Source organism: Lupinus angustifolius, chromosome LG12, assembly GCF_001865875.1.
Source record: "Lupinus angustifolius cultivar Tanjil chromosome LG12, LupAngTanjil_v1.0, whole genome shotgun sequence".
NCBI classification, from domain to species: domain Eukaryota; kingdom Viridiplantae; phylum Streptophyta; class Magnoliopsida; order Fabales; family Fabaceae; genus Lupinus; species Lupinus angustifolius.
In genome coordinates, this window is record NC_032020.1 from 12,282,072 (window position 1) to 12,303,281 (window position 21,210).

The 21,210-nt window shown below is 33.4% G+C and overlaps 2 protein-coding genes across 7 annotated transcripts; one reads left to right on the forward strand and one right to left on the reverse strand.

Annotated features, from left to right (window-relative positions):
• Positions 3,931-7,137, forward strand: LOC109362780. Its single transcript, XM_019608802.1, has 7 exons — positions 3,931-4,240; positions 4,817-4,903; positions 4,985-5,254; positions 5,401-5,565; positions 5,668-5,721; positions 5,827-5,973; positions 6,427-7,137. The coding sequence occupies exons 1-7, from the start codon at positions 4,085-4,087 to the stop codon at positions 6,802-6,804; spliced, it is 1,257 nt and encodes a 418-aa protein (XP_019464347.1). The 5' UTR covers positions 3,931-4,084; the 3' UTR covers positions 6,805-7,137.
• Positions 11,313-17,509, reverse strand: LOC109362836 (dual specificity protein kinase shkC-like). Of its 6 annotated transcripts, XM_019608872.1 has the most exons (13): positions 16,821-17,504; positions 15,751-15,825; positions 15,550-15,654; positions 15,034-15,119; positions 14,661-14,781; positions 14,317-14,396; positions 14,019-14,081; positions 13,781-13,914; positions 12,951-13,036; positions 12,203-12,327; positions 11,995-12,126; positions 11,650-11,665; positions 11,313-11,610 (listed from the first exon to the last, which is right to left on the reverse strand). In XM_019608872.1, exons 1-12 carry the CDS (start codon positions 17,256-17,258, stop codon positions 11,659-11,661), a joined length of 1,452 nt encoding a protein of 483 aa, XP_019464417.1. In that variant the 5' UTR covers positions 17,259-17,504; the 3' UTR covers positions 11,313-11,610; positions 11,650-11,658. The 6 variants fall into 6 exon arrangements, with proteins under 6 accessions (XP_019464417.1, XP_019464416.1, XP_019464418.1 ...); XM_019608871.1 differs by having other exon boundaries at positions 11,313-11,665; positions 16,821-17,503; XM_019608873.1 differs by having other exon boundaries at positions 11,313-11,665; positions 13,793-13,914; positions 16,821-17,501.

Consider the following 21,210-nt stretch of genomic DNA (forward strand, 5'->3'; position numbering starts at 1 on the left):
TCTATTTCTCTTCTTTTCTATTGCTTGCTTTTCGGACGTGTACTCGTCAGGTAGACAGCTGTGTTCGGATTTGGAGCTACCCGTCCATGACGTTCCAGGAGGGGGCATGCGGAATTGAGGAGAGGCAATACCCTAGCTTTGGAGTTGCTTATCACTTTGTGACTTTTGGAACACTGACGGCTTCAGCTTGTTCATGTCTTTGTTTAGTGTCTGTTGGCGATGATTAATATTTTCGCCCTTTCTTTTTGGGTTTTGTATATGTTAGTGACGATGTAGTTTCCACCTTTGTTGACTTAGTTTGTATGAACTAAAGATGACTTAACTGATTATATGCATTGTGTTATTCAGGAAATTGTGAATCAGGTTAAGTTATCATTCGATAACGATAAGTTGATTTTCCGCATTTGAGTTACTTAAAGTGATGTCCCGGAAAAGGAAGGTTTTAAAATTCAAAAAAATTTTTACCCAATTTTCCGCAATGTTTTTGAGAAGTATTTTTTTGGAGCGTTACAGTACTTATTCAACTATTATTGATATATAACTATAAGAAAATGATCAGATGACTCAGACACAGACCTGAACCAATCGTTTTTTTACGACAAGTTTGTCCCTTTTATTCGAGTCTGTCATTTTTTATTTATTTGAATGAGTTAGATTTTCCCCAAGTCATCGGGTTGAGATGAGTCTATAGATTAGACCGAATCTTATTCATCCCTAATTAGATGAAACCGACATCAAAGTACAAATTTGAATGGGAATAAAATGGTAATAAATATATTTTAAAGTTAAAAGTAATTAATAACATTATATATATATATATACTATAAAATGGAAGTAAATAATAATGATATAGCATTCAATGTTAAAACAAAATAGATAAATAATAATGATCTAGTATTCAATGTTAAAACAAAATAATTAGTTATACTTTTGATTACTGTCGGTATGTAAAAATCAATCTCATCAACACTTCAAACCGATTTCACTAGCGAATTTAGATTCGAATATATGAAAAAGTGTGATATACCAACACATTTTAATGCAATTAAAGGAATTTATGCTCAAACTTAAACCTTAATTTATAACACAACATTCTGTACGTAGGACAAGATCTGCGAATAAATGATCTAGGACTGGAAGCATATCTTTCATAATTTCGTTCATTGATATAACAATGTATCATCAAACCAGTATTTGAATATTGTTCAAGTTAATTGTTTAGGATAATACAGGTCATATTTTTTCATTCAGGTATCAAATTCTTATTGAATAATGTAAAGGGCAATGTGATTCGAGAAAAAAAAGTAAAAATAACGGAATATGATTAACAGAGAATAGGAACAATGGAATATTTGTCTTTAGATTAACACAATTAAAATAAAAGAATTTGTGGGTGATTCTCTATGAGAATTGTAAACAGTTCTTGCAATGTCAGATTATTATTTTTCTCATCGGATTCCCTAGTGAGTGATTTAAAAATAATCAATCATTTTTCACTGAATGGACCCACATTCATTTAATGAATGATGAATTATTGATTGACATTATAGTTTAGACTTTAGAATTATATTTTTGAGTTATATCTTATGCATTTAATATTCATACTAGAGATTCACTTACTCCAAAAATAAGTTTTTAAATTTATTTTTCATTCTAGCAATCAATTTTAGGAAAATATAATGATTTAAATTGGTAAGTAGATCTAAACCATTAAATGTCTATAAAATTGATGGGTACGATGAGAAGTAAATTTAAAAAACTATACCTAACTTATATATATTAATATAAATATTTTTTACATTATTAACAAATGATTCATCATCAATTACACCAGTAGATTTTAAACTCTATATAATATGTAATACATGGGAAATTAAAACAAAAATTAGAATGATCATCAGTTAAGAGTCAACCAATTTCATTGTTCCTTTGTTATCTGCATAGAAAGTTACTAGCCGTTGCACTTAATTTGGCATATATGGTAAGATTAATATTTTCCCAATTTAAAGCGATCAAACTCTTCATTCGATGAAGACTATAATCCAAAATTATTTTTAAGTCCAATTAATGATTATATCAATTAGACCCAGTTAAACCACATGAACCCAATTTGATCTTTATTATATTAGCCAGAACACAAAAGTTGGTATTTTCAGACAGAAAAGAAACAAATTCAGTGTTGGATGATCTCTTTACCGAAGAATGGAAAATAAAAAGTGTACCAAATCGGAATTTAGTGAATCAAATAAAAGTGGTTAATGATGAACATAGAGTTGGTTTAACCTATTTAAAGTTGTCTGTTGGAATATCAGAAAATAGTATGCTTTTAGATGTTAATATGTTATGGTTAGAAGAACTTTGTTATCTATAATAGCTTTATTTTTTTAGACAAATATATAATCATTTACAAATTGATTTGGGTCTTGAATTTAATGGCAATATATGATTATAGTTGTAAAAAACATACAAAATAATCATAATATATTAGTTTTATATATATCGTTTTAATGATTTAAAATTTATTTTTAATCACTATCAAATCTTAAAAATATATAATACATAAGTTGCAAGTCTTATCACTAGGTCTGAACGAAGCCCGAGAACACAATTCTATTTAACGACAAAATTAGAGTGTGGACACAACACGCATTCACGAAATACGAACTCAAGGACCCAAATATTCCCATAATCACTCTTCATGTTTTATCTTTTTTATATTATTTCCCATGCTTATTGAGTTTCCTCTCGGGTAATATCTTTTGATAAAAAAGTATAAAAAGGCCAAAATCACTTAGATGAAAGGACAAAATCAGGCTATAAAAAAACACTGAAAGAGGTGGTGTAGTACTCTGATGTTTCAATTAGGAATAATGTTATATATGATTATATATAAATAATACATAATTTATACTCGTGTGATTTTAAATGTAATTTATGCATTCATAACATATATTGCCAACATATTATATTTAATTTCTGGAATACTTGTAAGAAGAATTAGATATTTTAAATAAAGTAATAAAATATTGTTCAACTAGAGATACAATCATCATCAGAGAGTCGTCTAAAGTACAATTGTAAGGACTAATTTAATTTATTACTACCTATTTAACATTAACGAATTCTGACTCAAAGGAAATTAGTTTAAAGATGATATCAATTGTCCCTTGGATGATTTCTTTGATCTATTACATAAGACCGAGTTGAAAAAATAATTAAAATAAGAGACATAATAATATTTTTTTTCCTAGAAATTAACTTATTACGAGCTGAATATAAATATTACTGGTGAACGATAAATTGTATATTGACTATATATAAATTTTTATATTGACAGAATATAGATATTATCTTCTTTCATATTCATCTTGATATCATAATTTGACTAATCACGAAGGAGGTGAGTTCAAATTTTGTTACCAATATAAACATTTGATAGTAAATAAGATATAATATTTTTTAAGTATCGTATGAGATTTACTCCTACCCAAACGAGCCTTCTAAAACTCATGTGACCTAAACCTTTTGAACAACGGATAAAAAACAAATAAAGTGCAAGAGAAAGGGGATGGGAAATGTCAAAAAAGAGGGGATAGAAAGTGATTGTTTTTTGAACAAAAATATAATAAAACAAGTAGAAAGTGACCGTTTTTAATTTATCAATTAAATAACCCATTACTTAATAGTTTAATGGACCAGGTGATAATATAATGATGTAAGATTGACTAGATCAGTCAAAGACAAATAAATTATTGTTCAATTTATGAGAGTAATACTTATTAATAGAAACAATTAATCACACATTTAAAGAGAAATGAGTTCATTTAGTTATAAATACCTAATAAAAAAAAGAATACTTTAATGGGAAAGTGGAAAAGAAAAGAAAAAGCCAATTTAGAAAGAGAAATAAAACAAAAGAGGGTTATTGGGGTTATCACTCCTTCCATGTTCATAGAAAGTGGACACTGCCCATTTTTCCCATTGGAACTTTGTGGGTAAAAAAAGGAGTGAATTTCTTCAAGGTTTTGAAAGCTATAACCTTTGCATTTCTTCACAGAATCTGAGGCTGAAGCTGAGATTTGTAATGGGTTGTGGTGGCACTGTGGTGCTTGTTTTGAGCATATGGGGTCTCTTCTTGATCTCACTCTCTTCTGCTTCTAGGCTTGGTGCTTCAAGGCAAAAGCTTGAACTCAATAAACATTTGAATCGCTTCAACAAGCCTCCTGTTAAAACCATTCAGGTCATTCCTTAAACTCTCTCTTTTTTACTTAAAAAAGGTATTTTTTTTTGGGTTTGTGTTTTGGTTCTTATCCATCAAATCCTATTTTAGCCCTTTTTATTGTTTTGATCTGTTTTTAGTATGTTTTGAAGGGAAAAAAAATTACTTTTTTTCATGACCCCATTTGCTTTCTTTGCTCTTGGGTAGATTTTTGCTGGAATGGTTCTGCATCTTTCACACATTTTAACTCAAATCAAATGTTCCTCATTAGCAAGATTTTGCTTCTGTTATTTTTTCTTCTTATAACATTTTTTTCCCTATGAATATGCGGTTTTCTCTCTCTTCATTTATAAAAATGTAGTACATTTATGTTGGTGTTCTGATTTCATAAAACCTTGTTTTTTTTCTACTACTTTTTTCTCTACTTATTCCTCCATCCACAGGAAAAAAAATCAATCATAGCCCTTTCTGTGAAATTATTGGTTGGATGTTGAAGCAGTAGAGAAAGTACTAAGAGAAAGAACTAGGCACTACTATGGTTCCTTCACTTTTACACAGTATTTCAAGTGTTAATAATGTGATTTGTCATTGTTGCAGAGTCCAGATGGAGATATAATAGATTGTGTGCATATTTCTAAGCAGCCAGCTTTTGATCATCCTTTCCTCAAAGATCACAAAATTCAGGTTCATTTTCTTCATTGAGATCTGCATGTATTTTTCATTTTTGAAGTGTTTCCCCCCTAACTTTATGCTTTGGTTAATTAGATGAGGCCTAACTTCCACCCTGAAGGGCTCTTTGATGAAAACAAGTTATCTGAGAAACCAAAAGAAGGGTCAAATGCTCCTAATACTATCACTCAACTGTGGCATGCTAATGGTAAAAAATGCCCCAAGGACACAATACCTATCAGGAGAACAAAGGAAGAGGATGTTCTGAGAGCTAGCTCAGTCAAAAGGTATGGAAGGAAGAAGCACAGAAGCATCCCTAAGCCGAGGTCGGCAGACCCTGATATAATTAACCAAAGTGGTCACCAGGTAAGAATTTCCATGAGTTCCTTGTAGAGTTTGTTATCGAATATCAAGAGAATAGTTCCATACATCTTGTTTGTTCCCTCTAGTAAGTAGCATTGTTCTAATTTCCTTTTTGTGTTCTTTGTGTGTTGTTGTTGATGGATAATCAGCATGCAATAGCATATGTCGAAGGGGATAAGTACTACGGAGCAAAAGCCACTATAAATGTGTGGGAACCTAAGATACAACAGCCTAATGAGTTTAGCTTGTCTCAGCTCTGGGTATTAGGAGGATCATTTGGTCAAGATCTTAACAGCATTGAAGCTGGCTGGCAGGTACAGAAGGAACAATTGTTCATTATTTATTCTTGCATTTTTTTTTAATTTGATGTTCCCGTTTACTTGGAGATTGTAACACCTTTATGTACATGATAACAGGTCAGCCCAGATTTATATGGCGATAACAACACACGGCTATTCACCTACTGGACAGTAAGCGTCTACATTTCAATCCTGCCGCGGCTTTCATTGATGTTCTAGTTTTTTGTGTTAGTCGAAACATGTTCATTCACAACACTCACTTTCTACATTTTGCAGAGTGATGCTTATCAAGCAACAGGTTGCTACAATCTTCTCTGCTCAGGATTTATTCAAGTCAATGATAATATAGCAATGGGTGCAAGCATTTCTCCCATTTCTGAATACAGTAACTCCCAGTATGATATCAGTATAACTATCTGGAAGGTAAAATCCCTAAAAAATCACATTATTAGTCTGCAACAATAAATTCTTGGAAACCTATTATCTTTCTCCGAAGGGTAACAAAATATATCAATGTGTCATATGGAAAATTCAAGCTGCATATGTTTGATACGCTATATAGCTAGTATGGGAATCTTGAACTTTTCATGTTTCCAGTCATGAACTGGCTAGTAAGAGCTTTATCCTTGGTATTGAATGTGTGACAGTGCAACATAGTTAGAACCATCTTTACACAGATCCTTAGGATCTTCCCCATTTTCTTGTGACCACGACATGTACGATGGCCCGGTACTGGTACTTATATTGTTATCTTCCTTTTATGTCCTATAGAATATAAGAAATACTTTTATGTAAGTATGAGCAAAACTACATACTTGAAACCATTACATTTCTTATTGGTATTAATTAAGTGGTTGTCTGTTATTTCTCTTGTAGGATCCGAAAGAGGGGCACTGGTGGATGCAATTTGGGAATGACTTGGTATTGGGTTATTGGCCTTCTTTCCTATTCTCATACTTGGCAGACAGTGCTTCCATGATTGAATGGGGAGGAGAAGTTGTAAATTCTGAGCCTAATGGTCAGCATACTTCAACTCAAATGGGAAGTGGTCAATTTCCGGAACAAGGATTCGGCAAGGCAAGCTACTTCAAGAATATTCAAGTGGTTGATAGCTCCAACATTCTCAAAACTCCCAAAGGCCTTGGCACCTATACTGAGCAATCAAATTGCTATGATGTCCAAACAGGAAGTAATGATAATTGGGGTCATTACTTTTACTATGGAGGTCCTGGTAAAAACCCAAATTGTCCATGAGAGTAAAGAAGATTATGAACTAAAAAGAGAAAAAAAAGAAAATTTTCTAGCCTCTTGTATCATTCAACCACCCTAGTGTTAAAGCCCTTTTCTTTTTCTCTTGTATACCCTTGTTCTGTAGTTGAAAGTTTTGACTGTTTTTCTTTTTATATTGAAAGATTATCCCTCAAGACAGTGGGGAAGTGTGGCCAAGTTTCTCAAAAGCCTAAAGAAACAGGCCTTTTTATATGACACCCTTTGTATTTTATTTGCTCCTCCACTCCTCTCTATTGGAGTGTGTTGTCAATGACAATGAAGTGAGTTCCTCCATATATATATATTAGTCTTCTGTAATTTACCAAAACTATATCTAACTCCTAGAATGTGTTACTTATATTGTTCCTTAATTTTGAATGCTAAGTATGGTACCATGCAAATGCTTGCAGAATCAGTCACAGTTAAAGAAAATTAAAGTGTAAGTAACCATTAAAAGGATAAGGAAAAGGAAAATGAGAAAGCAAGAAGTACTTGTAGATTTTTGTCTTAAAAAACTAAGATGCATGTGAAAAGGTTGTATGTGAGTGTTTGACAGTACTTTTGTTTGCATTTTCAACTTTATGTGGAGTGTCCCACTTCTTCTACTGCACATTTTCAATTCAATCACTTTTTTCAATCTGCACATCCTTCCCCATGCACATTATAAAAGCCTGTGGAGACATGCAGAGCTGAAAAGGGTTGGGTCTACCTTTTTTATTTTTGTATTTAACCTTCATATACAACATTAAAGATTTTATATATCAGCTTAGTATTACCCCGGGTTGAAAATAACAAAATTGAAACCCAAACAGTTTTAACATATATAGTTTCAAGTTAAATTCCAGGTGAAATCACATTTAAGTCTTGCACTGCAGCCCAATGCAGCAGTGGTTCACTTTGTTGGTATATGCTATATGTTTTACCAAGTGAGTGATGCAATGAACTATAATGGCTCTAGCATGATTTATCATTGTAGATTATTCTTGCTTATAATTTTTGCACTTATATAATATGAATGTAATTTCTATGTTCTGTTGGTATAAAAATTTATATAAGGTTAGCATATTATTTATGAGTCATTTGATTAAATAATATGAATGATAAATAATACAATAACAATATAATTTTTTTTATAATATCAATGCATAAATTTCTTTCCATAATTTAAGATACATTAACTTAAGTACTTAACTATTTGCTATAGTCACATCCCTGTGGCTTTATTTTTGTTTCTTGTTTTCATGGGTTTTTGTGTGAGAACACATCTATTTGCATTACAGAAAGAAAAACTACTAAATAGCTTGGAGTGTGCCAGTTTGAAAGAAAACTTTGCAGAATAAAATAACCACAACTTTGCTCATGCACAATTAGTTTATAATAATTGGGTGTATAGTTAAGTATTTGAGGATACTACTTCTCATTTACTAATCCAAAAGAAAATAAATCAAAATTAATTAATTAAACTACATATAATAAAAAGCCAAACGTGGTTTGAATTATCTCAGTGCTGGTTCAAGCAGTTTTGAAACTTGAAGTGATAGAACAAGACAATTTTCTACCATTACCCATAATTTGATTTGGATTTTGGACTTTCCCAACCCTGTCATACGCTACCCTTGACAAAATGTCTTAGTCAAATTTCTTCAGCTTCTTAATTGAAAGATGGGTAATGTCATGTAATAATTATTCACTATTATTTTTTAGAGTAAATTATAGGAAGAAGACCTTGAGTTTTAGTAAAATTGTTGTTATATCACTTTAATACAAGAAAAAGATGTATTTATTAACAGTTTAAAATTTTTTACACTGTCAATATATTATCAATTATTCATATTTTATTACAATGATTATTAAATAAAAGTGATACAAATAAATGGTGAAGGATGCACAGATAAATAATACAAATACAATAGTCATTTAAGGTTACTATATTCAACAACTATTATACCCTCACTTACGGTGTACCACCCTTCCTTATGGTGCATCCTCGATTACGATGCGCCCCCGCTACAATGCGCCCTAGCTTACGGTGTGCCCTCGCTTTCGGTGTGCCCTCCCTTACGGTGCGACCTCACATAGGCGAGGGTGCGTCGTAAGCGAGGTTGCACCGTAAGCAGAGTGTGGCGTAAGTGAGGGTGCACCATAAGTGAGGGTGCACCGTAAGCGTGAGTGCAACGTAAGCGAGGGTGCACCGTAAGCATAAGTGTAACGTAAGCGATGGTGCACCGTAAGGGAGGGTGCAATGTAATGGAGGGTGCACCGTAAGGGAGGATGCAATGTAATAGAGGGTGTATCATAAGGGAGGATGCATCATAAACGAGGGTGCACGTAAGGGAGAGTGTGCCATAAGCGAGGGTGAGCCGCAAAGGAGGGTGCGCCGCAAGGGTGGGTGCTCGCAAGGGAGTGTGCGCTGTAAGCAAGGGTGCACCGCAAGGGAGGGTGCACTGTAAGCGAGGGTGCACTGTAAGGGAGGGTGCACCACAAGCGAGGGTTCACCGTAAGCGATGGTGCACAGTATGAGAGGGTGCTCCATAAGCGAGGGTGGGTCATAAGCAAGGGTGCGCCGCAAGGGAGGGCGCGCTAGCGAGCAAGGGCGCACCAGAAGGGAGGGCGTGCCGCAAGCGAGGGCGCACTGTAAGCCACAAGCGAGGGTGCACCACAAGCGAGGGTGCACCACAATCGAGGGTGCACCACAATCGAGAGTTCACCACAAGCGATGATGCACCGTATGAGAGGATGAACCACCGTATGGGAGGATGGACCACCGTCAGCGAGGATGCAACGTAGGCGAGGTTCCACCGTAAGCGAGGGTCTACCGTAAGCGAGGGTGCACCATAAGGGAGGGTGCACCGTAAGTGAGGGCGCATCGTAAGGGAGGGCGCACCATATGCAAGGGTGCACCGTAAGCGTGGGGCACCGTAAGGGAGGTTCCACCGTAAGCGAGGGTACACCGTAACTGGATCAAGTTTTGGTTTTGGAATGTTCTTTAGGATGTTGTTAGCTTCATATTGTTATAAGTGGATTACCATTATAAACTTCAATATTTTGTAGCTGGTAGTATGTTGTGTGAAAAGTTAGTGCATCTGACTGAAAATCATTCTCCTTGAGATAACTTTTCTTGCCAGTCTTCTGCTTTTGTAATTTTTGCATTTGTGTTTGTATTAGTTCTAGGATGCTTTGTTGAACTCTGAAAATATTCTACTCTCCTAGTCAGGTCCTTAGCTCACTCCAACCTCTGGATCATTGCACTCTTGCCTGGGGCTAGTGAGGTCAAAAGAGAAACACTTTCTTGGCTTATTGCACCTATCTTGTTTAGTTTCCATTATTTGACTGATATTACATGTTAAGGTCTTAAATTTCAGGAACTACTTTACCATGATGCGATTCTGCCAATTGTTGGAAATGGTTGAAAGTATTCCTTTGCCATCTGGTGCATATTCTTCTGATTTTTCTCTCCCCCTTGCCCCCCCTGCTGATTTTAATTCCTTTTACTATATCCTCCAGACCAAAATAGGGATGAAAATAGATTTGAATGCGATAAAATATTCAATACTCAGACAAAAGTGGTCAATTATGGGTAAAAATTGAATATAAACTTACTGGGAAGAAAGTAGATTTATGAGTGCAATAAAATATTCAGTATCATAAATCATATTTGTTGATAATGTGTTGATTTCTAATCAGACAAAAGTAACTGTTATTGGTAACTATTCAGTATAGTTCTAATGTCTAGAGATTAACTAGGTGCAGCAAATAAAGTCATCAAAGGATACCAGAAGTTTAGTGCAACCCCCAAGTATATGGTCTCCAAGTGATGTTTCATTAGTAGACATCTGACTTTTGTAAACTTTGCCCGCGGAAGATGGGAATAAATATGTAATTGCAGTGCTATGTTATATATAGTGAAAATCAAATGTTGAATGGGCAATTTTATTTACCACCTGCAAAAAGTCTAAACATACTAAGTTCTTAATTTTTTTAATCCTCACTCATCAAAATATCTTTTTTAAACCAAAGTGACACACATTTCTCTCTCATTTCCCACATTCACAACCAAAAACCCTTACATACACACCCTGAAAAAACCTCCATCCTAACTCAGATACATAAAACCTTCCAAAATGAGATGGTCGAGTTAGATAAAAAAAAATGATATTTATGAAAGTATGATGAAAACTTCCTAAAATGGGGTGCATTTAAACATTCTAGAATTGATAACTATTTACCTATTTAACTATCTAATTAATAACTAAAAGTATCATATTTCCTTTCTAAACTAATCTTTTAATTTGGTTTTGTTCATTTTTGGAATAAGTCTATGTAAATTCATCCTCCCCTAACTTCATTAGGTAGAAGTTTCATATACTGTTCCACCCTTTTCTTTATTGTTAGGAGTAGTACAGCTATGCTTAGTTTTTTGGTAGTAAGCATTTTGCTTCCCATTATGAGGTTGCTACACAACATATATAGTGTGAACAGTCACAAATACTCCATGGTTCTAACTTGAAGCACATGGTATTCCAATAATAGATGATAGACAATACATTATTGATAAGAAATTCTGATAAATGTTCTAAAACATATGGATTCCTTATGTCACATTTTACAAAGAGGAGCTGTTCCAGAACCTCTAGTGGACATAGAACAAAGTGGCGCCATGGAAGTTCGCTTTTCATATCAAATCCATGCTCAAGTTAATAATATTCGAGTTCAGATGTTATTAATTGCAATGGGTATTGACAGTACATCAAGATGAAGCTCACAAATTGATTCTGAGGGTGGAACTCTGATCTTTAACTCTTTATGTCTTCCTTTCTATGATAGTACTTCCCTTGTTATTTATTTCCTGTACATAATGAAATATTCATATGACAATGCCACTTTAGAAGACATCTACTGAAGTTCATAAATGACTAGAACATATCAGTCTTCTTTGCAACAAGTACTGCTCAGATCAGCACACATCTTTTTTCACACTAGACGTCAATTCTATTTCATTTTAATTTTCAGAATAGTTAGTCAGACACACAGATAGGATTTATGTCATTTTAAACTTTATTAGTCTTTAAACACAAGGGATAGTTTATTTCAAGTTATGCATGAAAACTCTACTGCTTTGAATTCGTCCGTAGAAATTAAATTTTTTAAAGGGATAATGAGGTATAGGAGACATACCAAGGAAGTTTAAAAGTATCTTTCCACCATCCTTGTTTTGCACAATTTGCAACAATTTTGTCCAACCGTACAATGACCTGTGAAAATGTTGGCCTGACAACAGGCTCTGAATCCCAGCATTCCTCAATCAATCTGCACCAACATAGTTAGACAGCATTAAATTTAAAGTGAAGTTAGATGATCTATTTTTTACTTCAAACTGACTCACTCTTTCAAATCCGGAGGATAATGTTTGGTTTTGATCTTGAACGTTGGTCTTTTCCCTTCTAAGCACATGAGTTTCGCAGCCTCCTCAGCGGACTTGGGGTGAAAGGGCTGTGTCCCTTCTATCATCTTGGCCCATAAAAGAAATATTGCAAAAGGAATTGCTGAGTTTCTACCTTCTACTAATAGAAGACCAATGTATGAAGACCAGTGGGATAAATATACAAAATCTAAATGCTCCTAAAATCAAATCACTGCGATGAGATATGAACAGTTATGCATGTAGAAAAGCTGAGGTTTCTCCATAAAACTATAAGTGCGTCAGTAATTTTAAGGAACTACTGTTATGAACTTAGTCCCAACTAACAATAGGACTATCAGCTATACTACATAAAAAGTTTGATTAAATGATTTTAGTAAATGTCTAGACGATATTGATGCCAAATTTCCCATACCACCCCAAGAACTATCTCGTGTGGCCCATGCTTTTCTGAGTATCGAACTCATGACATTGGCTATGACGCCACTTGTAGATGAGGTGTCGACACTTGTCACTAAGCTAAAAACTAAAGTTAATAGGCAAAGCACAACATCTTCCACCTCAATGCATCAACCTAAATCAGATTCACAGGGACCTTGAGGAGGCAAGGTGCAGTCTCAATGGCCAAAATTATCTTGAAAATTAATGAATCTGACAATATGCAACATCATAACATGTTAACTATATTACAGGTGTAGCAAATAATAGGTACCTCATATATAATGAGACCAAAAGAATATGCATCCACACTTCTATCAAATTCTCCACCTTTGTAAATCTCCGGTGCCAAGTACAAATCTACAAAGAATACAGCCAAATCATTAATTGAACCCCAAAAAATATATTTTTAACAACTCTAGTTGCAAGATATTTTTTATTATTGCAGTAACAGTTACTGTAAGTAATAAACTGTATCGCTTAAACTTCCCACAATGCTTGACCATTTTTGCTGACTTTTTCCATTCAAAATGATAGTCCCTGTCCTCCACGTAAATTTTCACATTTAATTATATTCTGTTGGATTACCCCCAACACCTTTTCAATTCAACCCTAATGTAAGCCAGTTACCAAAATCAAGTAGGTTGGTAAAAAGGGGTTTAAACCAGAAGACAATACCATGTGGAGGTACAGTATGTGCAAAGTCAGAAATTCCATATCCCAAATGATGTTACATCCAACAACACCCCTCTTCCCTCCCCGTTTTAGCCATCTCTCAGTGGGTTTTGACTCCGAATCCAAAACCGATATTGGAATTATGATTTCATAGGAGATAATTTGCAAAAATCAACTGTACTGTCTATTTTATCATTTTTCTTCACAACCTAAGCTAAGGGCAGCGAACAAAAATTTCCGTATTCAATCTTTATGTCTTTACTTAATTCAGGCTTTGAAGGAAAATTCTTATTGCATTTACAAATCTTATGCATTCAACCAGCTATAATTTAATTGAAGCTTAGTGCAAGAAAATGGGTTACAGAAGTATAAAACCTTCATATCAATTTGGAAGAAGATGAAATCTAAATCCAAAAATTGTAGACATACTTGCAAACTTACTTGAAAGGTTAACATTAGCCTCTGGCTGTACCAGCCTTACTTTATCAGATGACATTTGTGTTAATCTCACATTGCCAAATCCAGCTATCTTCAATTGCCCTCCATTATCCAGCAAAATATTTCTGGCACCTTACCAAAATTTCATATATTAAAGGAGTAGTAATGACTAAAGTACAATTTGAAATTCACTTGTAAGTGAACATAAGATTGTATTAAGTGGTCTTACTTTGGCGTTAAGCAACAGTGGGTAATTGGATCTGGTTTGCATTCATGCAGATAGTTCATTCCCCTGCAAACAATAAATTATGGACACCTTATATAAATAATCAGGAAGAGTGTTCAATGAATTTATACTCATTCAGTGCATGTAAAGTTAGCAAGCCAAGAAAACGACCAGAGACACCACTAGCAAATGATTGACCATATACAACAAGAGATAAGAAAATAAAATAAGAATGTGAAAGCTTTTTAAAGATGTGTTCACAAAAATTTGTACAGCATAGCTACTTAAAATAGTTACTTGCCTGGCAATATCAAGAGCAAATCGTAGAGCTTTTGATGGGGAAAGACGGCCTTTCTTTTGAAGATAGCTTGCTAGGTCACCCTGAGAAATCAGCATTGACATGAGCAATGAAAAGTGAGTTAGATACAAGATACTGTACTGAGAAACACTGTATTTCTAAATGTGGGTTTGCTATGCTACTTTCACTAATTTTTCTCATCTCACTAAGATGTCCTAGCTCTCATGCTCCTCCATGTTTGATATCTTCATCCTCTCTCTCTCTGTCTCTCTCTCTCAAACACAAACATACACACACACACACAAACCCCTCTACAAAAAATGAGAGGGAGGGAGGTAAGCTTTTACCTTAGCATGATATTCTCTAACAATCATCATAGGTATATTTTGGGTGACAGCTCCAACAAACTGAACCACATTAGGATGCCGTACCCTTTCTAATAATGTAAGCTCGTGTTTGAAGACATCTCTGAGTGAATTATGCAAATGGTATTAAAACAATTAGTACCAAGGTTGAGTAATAAATTATAGAAACAAACAACAATTTGAATCATCTACTTGACCAGAAATCACAAGTGAAAAGTAGTGAATGACATATGCAGTCAGATGAAAACTTAGCTAAGCAGAATAAGCAGCAAACAATCCCTTTGAATTGCAAGAAGCATACCATACATATTCATACAGTCATACAGAGTAAAGGACTGATGGGGTATATACATACATGCTATCAGGATCTGAATAACTGTCCTTATCGAGTATCTTCACTGAAACCTTTGTGCCATTCCATTTAGCTACTTGATATGTACCCTGCAAAGAGATTGATAGTAATTTTAACATGTATTTATCTTTAGCTGAATACAAACATATGTTTATAAATCCAGTGAACTCGGTCCCAGTAAGTGTTGGCAACTTTTGTCATGTCAGAAAAGCATAATCAATTAATTGTAAGACATTAGACAACTCGGTGCATATCTGAGATAATGACAAAGCAAAAGTTTAATGCATGGCAGTAAACATCTTATACCAAATCACTAGTATGGTAATAACGCAAAAAGCAAAAGGTGTCAAAATTGCTTCGAGTGTAGGTACACGTCAGTTCCGAGCATTAATATGCAATTCCATAAACAAGTAAAATGTCCTAGTGGAACCAAGTTGACTAATGTGTCAGCTTAGACATTATAACTTGAATGATTAAATGTAAGTGAACAAAATCAGTCACGAGAGAGAAAAAGTATACCTTTGAAATACCATCACTCTTCCTGACCTGGAGTTCTAATGGATTGAGTTCATATTCTGGAACTTCACGTGGATTTGCAACAGTCATTGGAGTCTTCTTGGCTTTCTAACCACATCAGAAATTATTAATCAATGTCTCTAAATTCAATTAAGTTTATTCTACATTTATAAATACATAACATTCAAAGAATAGTAATGATACCGGCACTTTTGCTCCACGGGCCTTCAGCATATAATAAATTTCTGAATTTCCATAATGCTTGGCATCAGCTGCTGCCTGCATATCCATATATCATATATTACATGTTAAAAATAAAATGTTCAAAATTTTAAGAACGTGGATTAGACCACACATATGTAATTTCTAATTTTGAGCTACATTAAATGAACTGACTCAATGTTTCATTCGTATCAACTCTTTCATACAGTATACAAAAATAGTAATCTGATCCATCTTGTAATGAAATTCAACATGCAAGGACCAAAACTCTCCTAAAATCCTAATCTAGCAGTTAACCATGAACAAAATGAGTCCCTCCATCTTATGCTGAAATTCAACTTACAAGGACTGAAAACTCCTAGAGGTTCTCCTAAAATCTTATGCCAACAGTTTCTTTTTTTGTAGGAGACTCTCAATATCTTAAAACTAACTCTGAATCAACTAATCTGAGTCGAGTTGGAAAACTCATTTGAGGAGCCAAAACTCTATCAACGATTATTTTTTTAAAATTCACAACACTAGTCACCTTGCCTTAAAGCTAGCAGTTTTTTAGTATAAACCATCACCAAATAATCTGGATTTGAGCCTGACCATGGGGCAATGTTCTTGATCGGATTTTTAACGCAATTGCATTTCTAAAACTTAGAACTAAATCCATTTGGTTATGGTAGCCTAAGCTAGTAGTTAAGCATGAATAAAATGATTTTGAAATTAAAAAAAATAAGGTCCAAATTAAAAATTATTAATCATGCATGACAAGTTAATTAGATTTTCAACATTTAAAATCAAGGTACAGGAAGTTGCATGTCAAGGTTTAGGTATTCTCTAAAATCGTGTGGTGACTACAATTGTGGCCAAATTTAGTAGCAATTTAAATCAAGGATAGCTTTTTTGGGTACTACTTCCCCTTCAAAAGGTAGGGAAATAATCACTTCCGGGATTATAGGAATCGAACCGTTGAATCTAACCGGTCTTACACCATTAGAGTAAGGCCTTCTTGATCTAGTATGGTTTTTAATTTTCAATAGAGTAAAAGGGGATAAGGAAATTACCGTACTGCCCCAGCGATCACGAGCATCGATATTGACCTTACGAGAAAGTAAGAGCCTTGCAACCTCAACATGTCCCTCACAAGCAGCAACGTGAAGAGCTGTACGGCCATCAAGGTCGATGCTATTTACGTCAATGCCCTCGTTCAACAAATCCTCTACTCCCTTCATGTCCCCCCTGCACGCCATGAACAGCAGCTGCATCGTCGAGTCCAAATTCTCCGGCACCGTCAGCTCGATGTGATCCGGCGTAGGACTCCCACGACGAATCGGATCGAGCGACGACTGCCTTCCAAAGCTGAACCTCAGGCTGTTACGTCTGGGGTCCAGCGAGGACTGGCGCGTAAACTGTCTGCTCAGGTGGCGACGCATAGATGCGCCGCCACCTGACGAGAATTGGCGGGATATGCCGCGCTTCAACTGCGCGGCAATGCTTTCCATAATTGAGAAATGAAAAATAATCAATCAATGGAAAGAGAAAGTAAGAATGATGATGAAATTATTGCATTGGAATAGTTATGATCTATTTTGAGGGTAGGGGCATGTTTGGATTGAGAGGCTAAAAAGGGAGTGAGAATTATAATTATAATTTTGTTGCCAAATTGGGAATTGAAAAAGTGATTAAATTGGTTTGGCTTTTTATGAGGGGGTGTGAGTGGGTTGACTTACATCCACAAACGGCGATGAGAATGGGGAGTCTTCTTTATTTCCCCGTCAAAGAAGCCGTTAATGTCTATCTTTTCTATTCATTTTTTGGTGTCTTGGGATTCACTTCCTCATGTGTTTTGCCAACACTTGTAAGGTCAAGAATTAAAGCTAAAAGGTGGTGGTGCGTAAGTTGGGTTAGTGGGGATAATTACTTAAAAAAAAATGATATATCCTTTTATAAAATAAATTTTGTCGTATACGAAAGTATTAATAAGATATTAATCTAGTAATTTAATGTTTTACTAGATCCCTAAAATATTAGAATAATCAAATAGTTCATAATTTAATTCATTTAAGCGATATTTGTTAAGAGACGTTGAACTGAAATGTACTATTTCATCACTCATGAAAGGTATTATATATCATTATTTTGTGTTATTGAAGAATGTATAGGATCATATATCCTTATTTTTTTAATGGAAGTGCAAAAGCAATTAATCACGGGAAGATAGACAAAACTGCGTGGCAATGGAAAATAAGTTTTGTCCATTATTTGTATATTTCTGTTCATGATAGGTTACATGTCAATATTATATGATGAATTTCATTATATTATTTGTACACGTAATAAAAACAAACATACAATGAATTATTTGTCTCGTCATCTTGACAAATACTATTATATCCTTGAGTTTTGGTCTTTCTACAGAATTGAAAAAATGTAGGAACTATTTTTCTTTTTTATATTCTGGCAGTTGGAAATGATAGAAATCCAAACATGTCAAGCTACTATACTTTAATTAGCAACTGTCCTCAATCCCCAAAACCCAAAGCCATCCTCCATGACCAAGAAACCATCTTGTCCCCTCGTGCAAAGTTGGCAACAATAAATACTTCTGCTTGAACAAAGATCTCTCATCATAGATTTATTCAGCGCAAATGATAATGCAGCAATTTTTTTTAGAAATAATGATAAAATTTTAATTAATATAAATATTTTTATATGTATAAAATAGGTTTTTGGAATTAAGAACTTTGTTCCTTCTAGTGTTGAATGTGAAATGCCTTACTACTAATCTTTTTAAAAGGAAATATCGCTTGTTATGCTTGAAAGTTACATGTGGCGTAGTCACTACTTAATAGGGGTGGTACATCTAGTCCTTTTCTCTAGCAATCAATATGGCATTGAAAAATCATATTACAAGTGAAGTAACCCACACATATAAGGAAAATGGATTTATCCCATACTAAGGATCTAATATTTAGATAAAAAATTATTATAAATGAAAAAATTAATCTGAACCTCACATTCCAGTATTAGACCATTCAGTATTAGATAGGATCCCTTTCTTTAGGAGTAGAATAATTATAGTTTGATTCCTTGATAGGAGAAATTTGTTCCCTATTAGAGGATCCTAACGCAGATATAATGTTACAATGAATCAAGAGTGTGAAATCTATAACCTTCATGTTATGTTTTTCCCATGAAATCTTCTCTCCAATTGAGAACAATGGATTCATTAGCTTCTTCCATAATTCCATTTTGGACGGTGGTACCATTGCTTCCTCAAACAAATAACATATGCAAAACAAGTTTATCAACATATTTTAGGTTTCTACTTAACCTTATATCCCTTAGTGAACAATTGGCCATGATTCACTTCATCTTTTCAAGTTCATATCCATAAGAATGGCGTATTTATGCATACATAATGGAAAACAACGACTTCAATATAAACATTTCTCATATAAAAATATCACACAGTTATTTAGTTATTTAGTTATTTATATATGTATGATTAAGATTAGTTAATAATCACTTAAAAAATGTTATATATATTTGTCTCTTAATTTTAGCTATTCAAATAAAATATAATTCCTCATATTTTTGACATTTCCCACTATAATAATGATTTTCAATTAAGTCACTTGGACTGACCTGAATTCCTAAGCATGCCGTGTGTTGGATAATGCCAATTGCTTCTTGTGTTTCCAAATTCATGAAAATTGAAAGAATGGGTTGGAGGTAATATTAAAAGGAGAATAACATGAATAACCGGAATGATGTTGTTTTCAAATAAGAAGGAAGTTGTTTTGGAGGATATTGTGGATGAAATAAAACTCAAATCTTAGTTTGCATCAAGAAAATATAAACATGCTAATATATATTGGTTTGAATAGATTTCTAATCCAACTCTAAGCCTACAATGATATTGTAGATGACTTTTCATCTTTCTCAGTTTTGAAAGGTTTCATGTTTTATTTTTTATTTTATTTTTGTTGGAAATGATGTAGAGTAGGTTGTTGTTTTGCCTAACTTTCTCTTGTAAATATTGGTTTCTATTAATAAAAGTTTTACTCATAAAAAAAAGAATAAAATATCAGAAAATAATTTATTTCTTAAGTCACTATAATCATAATAACATATATCCACTTTTTTTTAGTTTTGAAAACTATTTTTGTAGAAAATAGTCAAATATGTTACATGATTTTTAGTAGTAGGAAAATATAACTTATCTTCTAATATGGGGAAATATTTTATTCTCTATTAAAAATATTTCATCTATGAAAGAAGTTCAATAAGTAAGGGTTAGCCTTTATATGCAATGTCCATATATTTGAGTATTGTAGCATGCAAGTTACGGGAAAGATCATGTTAGAAATTTATAATTTTTAATTAAGATGACCATCATATATTTAATACAATTATATTGTCTATTTATTTTGGGTTACAAAATAAGTGATCTAATTTATGATAACTCATATAACTTCTAAAATTGATAACGGATATGTGCTTAATGAATGAATACTTAAACGATTGACGTATAAGGGATAATGAGAATCCTATAAGTTAAGACATAATGAATGGTTATGCTCCACAAGATACCAAATCACAAATAGTTTTCACATCTCCCCATCAGATAGAAAATGAAGGTCCCAAATTAAGGATTTGGTTGAGGAAGGTCATCATACCAAAATTCTCTCAAAATATATATCAAATGAGTATATCAAAGAACATGGATTCAAAGATTCATGTATGACTTTGTATCCTTGTTTTATATTATGTGTGAGAATCATGAGATTCAAGATCCTAAGATTGATATTTCACCAATCACTAGGAATTATCTAACAAGTGGTATCAGAACTTTGAGTTCTAAATTTTATGGTTCTCCATTAAAGATGTTTTTCCCCAAATTTTTTATGAACTCTAATTTTTTAAATTTGATGATTTTTATGCTTCTACTATTGGTTATGAAAATTTGGTATTTATGAATAATGATGATAACTTTCATGTGCTCCTGCCTATTTGAATATGAATAATTTGCATTATGAATTATTGCAACATCTGTTGAAGTATATATTTACATCTGTGCATGAATATTGTATTAACTTGTATGACTCTATTATGCCATATGTATATAATATGTGCACTAATGTTTTAATGTTGGACATTGACTTGTCACTTTACAATTTTGCAATTTGTTGAAGTATATGTATAAGATATATACGTGTTAAGATATGTTTTTATTTTATATACATATAATCTAGAATTCATGATCTTATATATATTGCAAATTAAAATATACATATATAATTGTTTACAACTTGATGTTGTTGTGATGTCTAGAATTACTGATTAAAGTTAATATATATATATATATATAATGATTACGGTTAATGCTTATAATTATATATATTTTACTATGTTAGTGTGTGAAAGTGTATATATATTGTTACATATATG

Coding starts and splice junctions, on each gene's coding strand:
- LOC109362836 (XM_019608872.1), bottom strand. CDS start 17,258: ATGGAAAGCATTGCCGCGCAGTTGAAGCGCGGCATATCCCGCCAATTC. Junction 14,782..15,033: donor TATTCAGATCCTGATAGCAT/GTATGTATATAC, acceptor TAATTCACTCAG/AGATGTCTTCAAACACGAGC. Junction 12,328..12,950: donor TTGGTCTCATTATATATGAG/GTACCTATTATT, acceptor TTATGGGCCAAG/ATGATAGAAGGGACACAGCC.
- LOC109362780 (XM_019608802.1), top strand. CDS start 4,085: ATGGGTTGTGGTGGCACTGTGGTGCTTGTTTTGAGCATATGGGGTCTC. Junction 4,904..4,984: donor TCAAAGATCACAAAATTCAG/GTTCATTTTCTT, acceptor TTGGTTAATTAG/ATGAGGCCTAACTTCCACCC. Junction 5,566..5,667: donor GCATTGAAGCTGGCTGGCAG/GTACAGAAGGAA, acceptor ACATGATAACAG/GTCAGCCCAGATTTATATGG.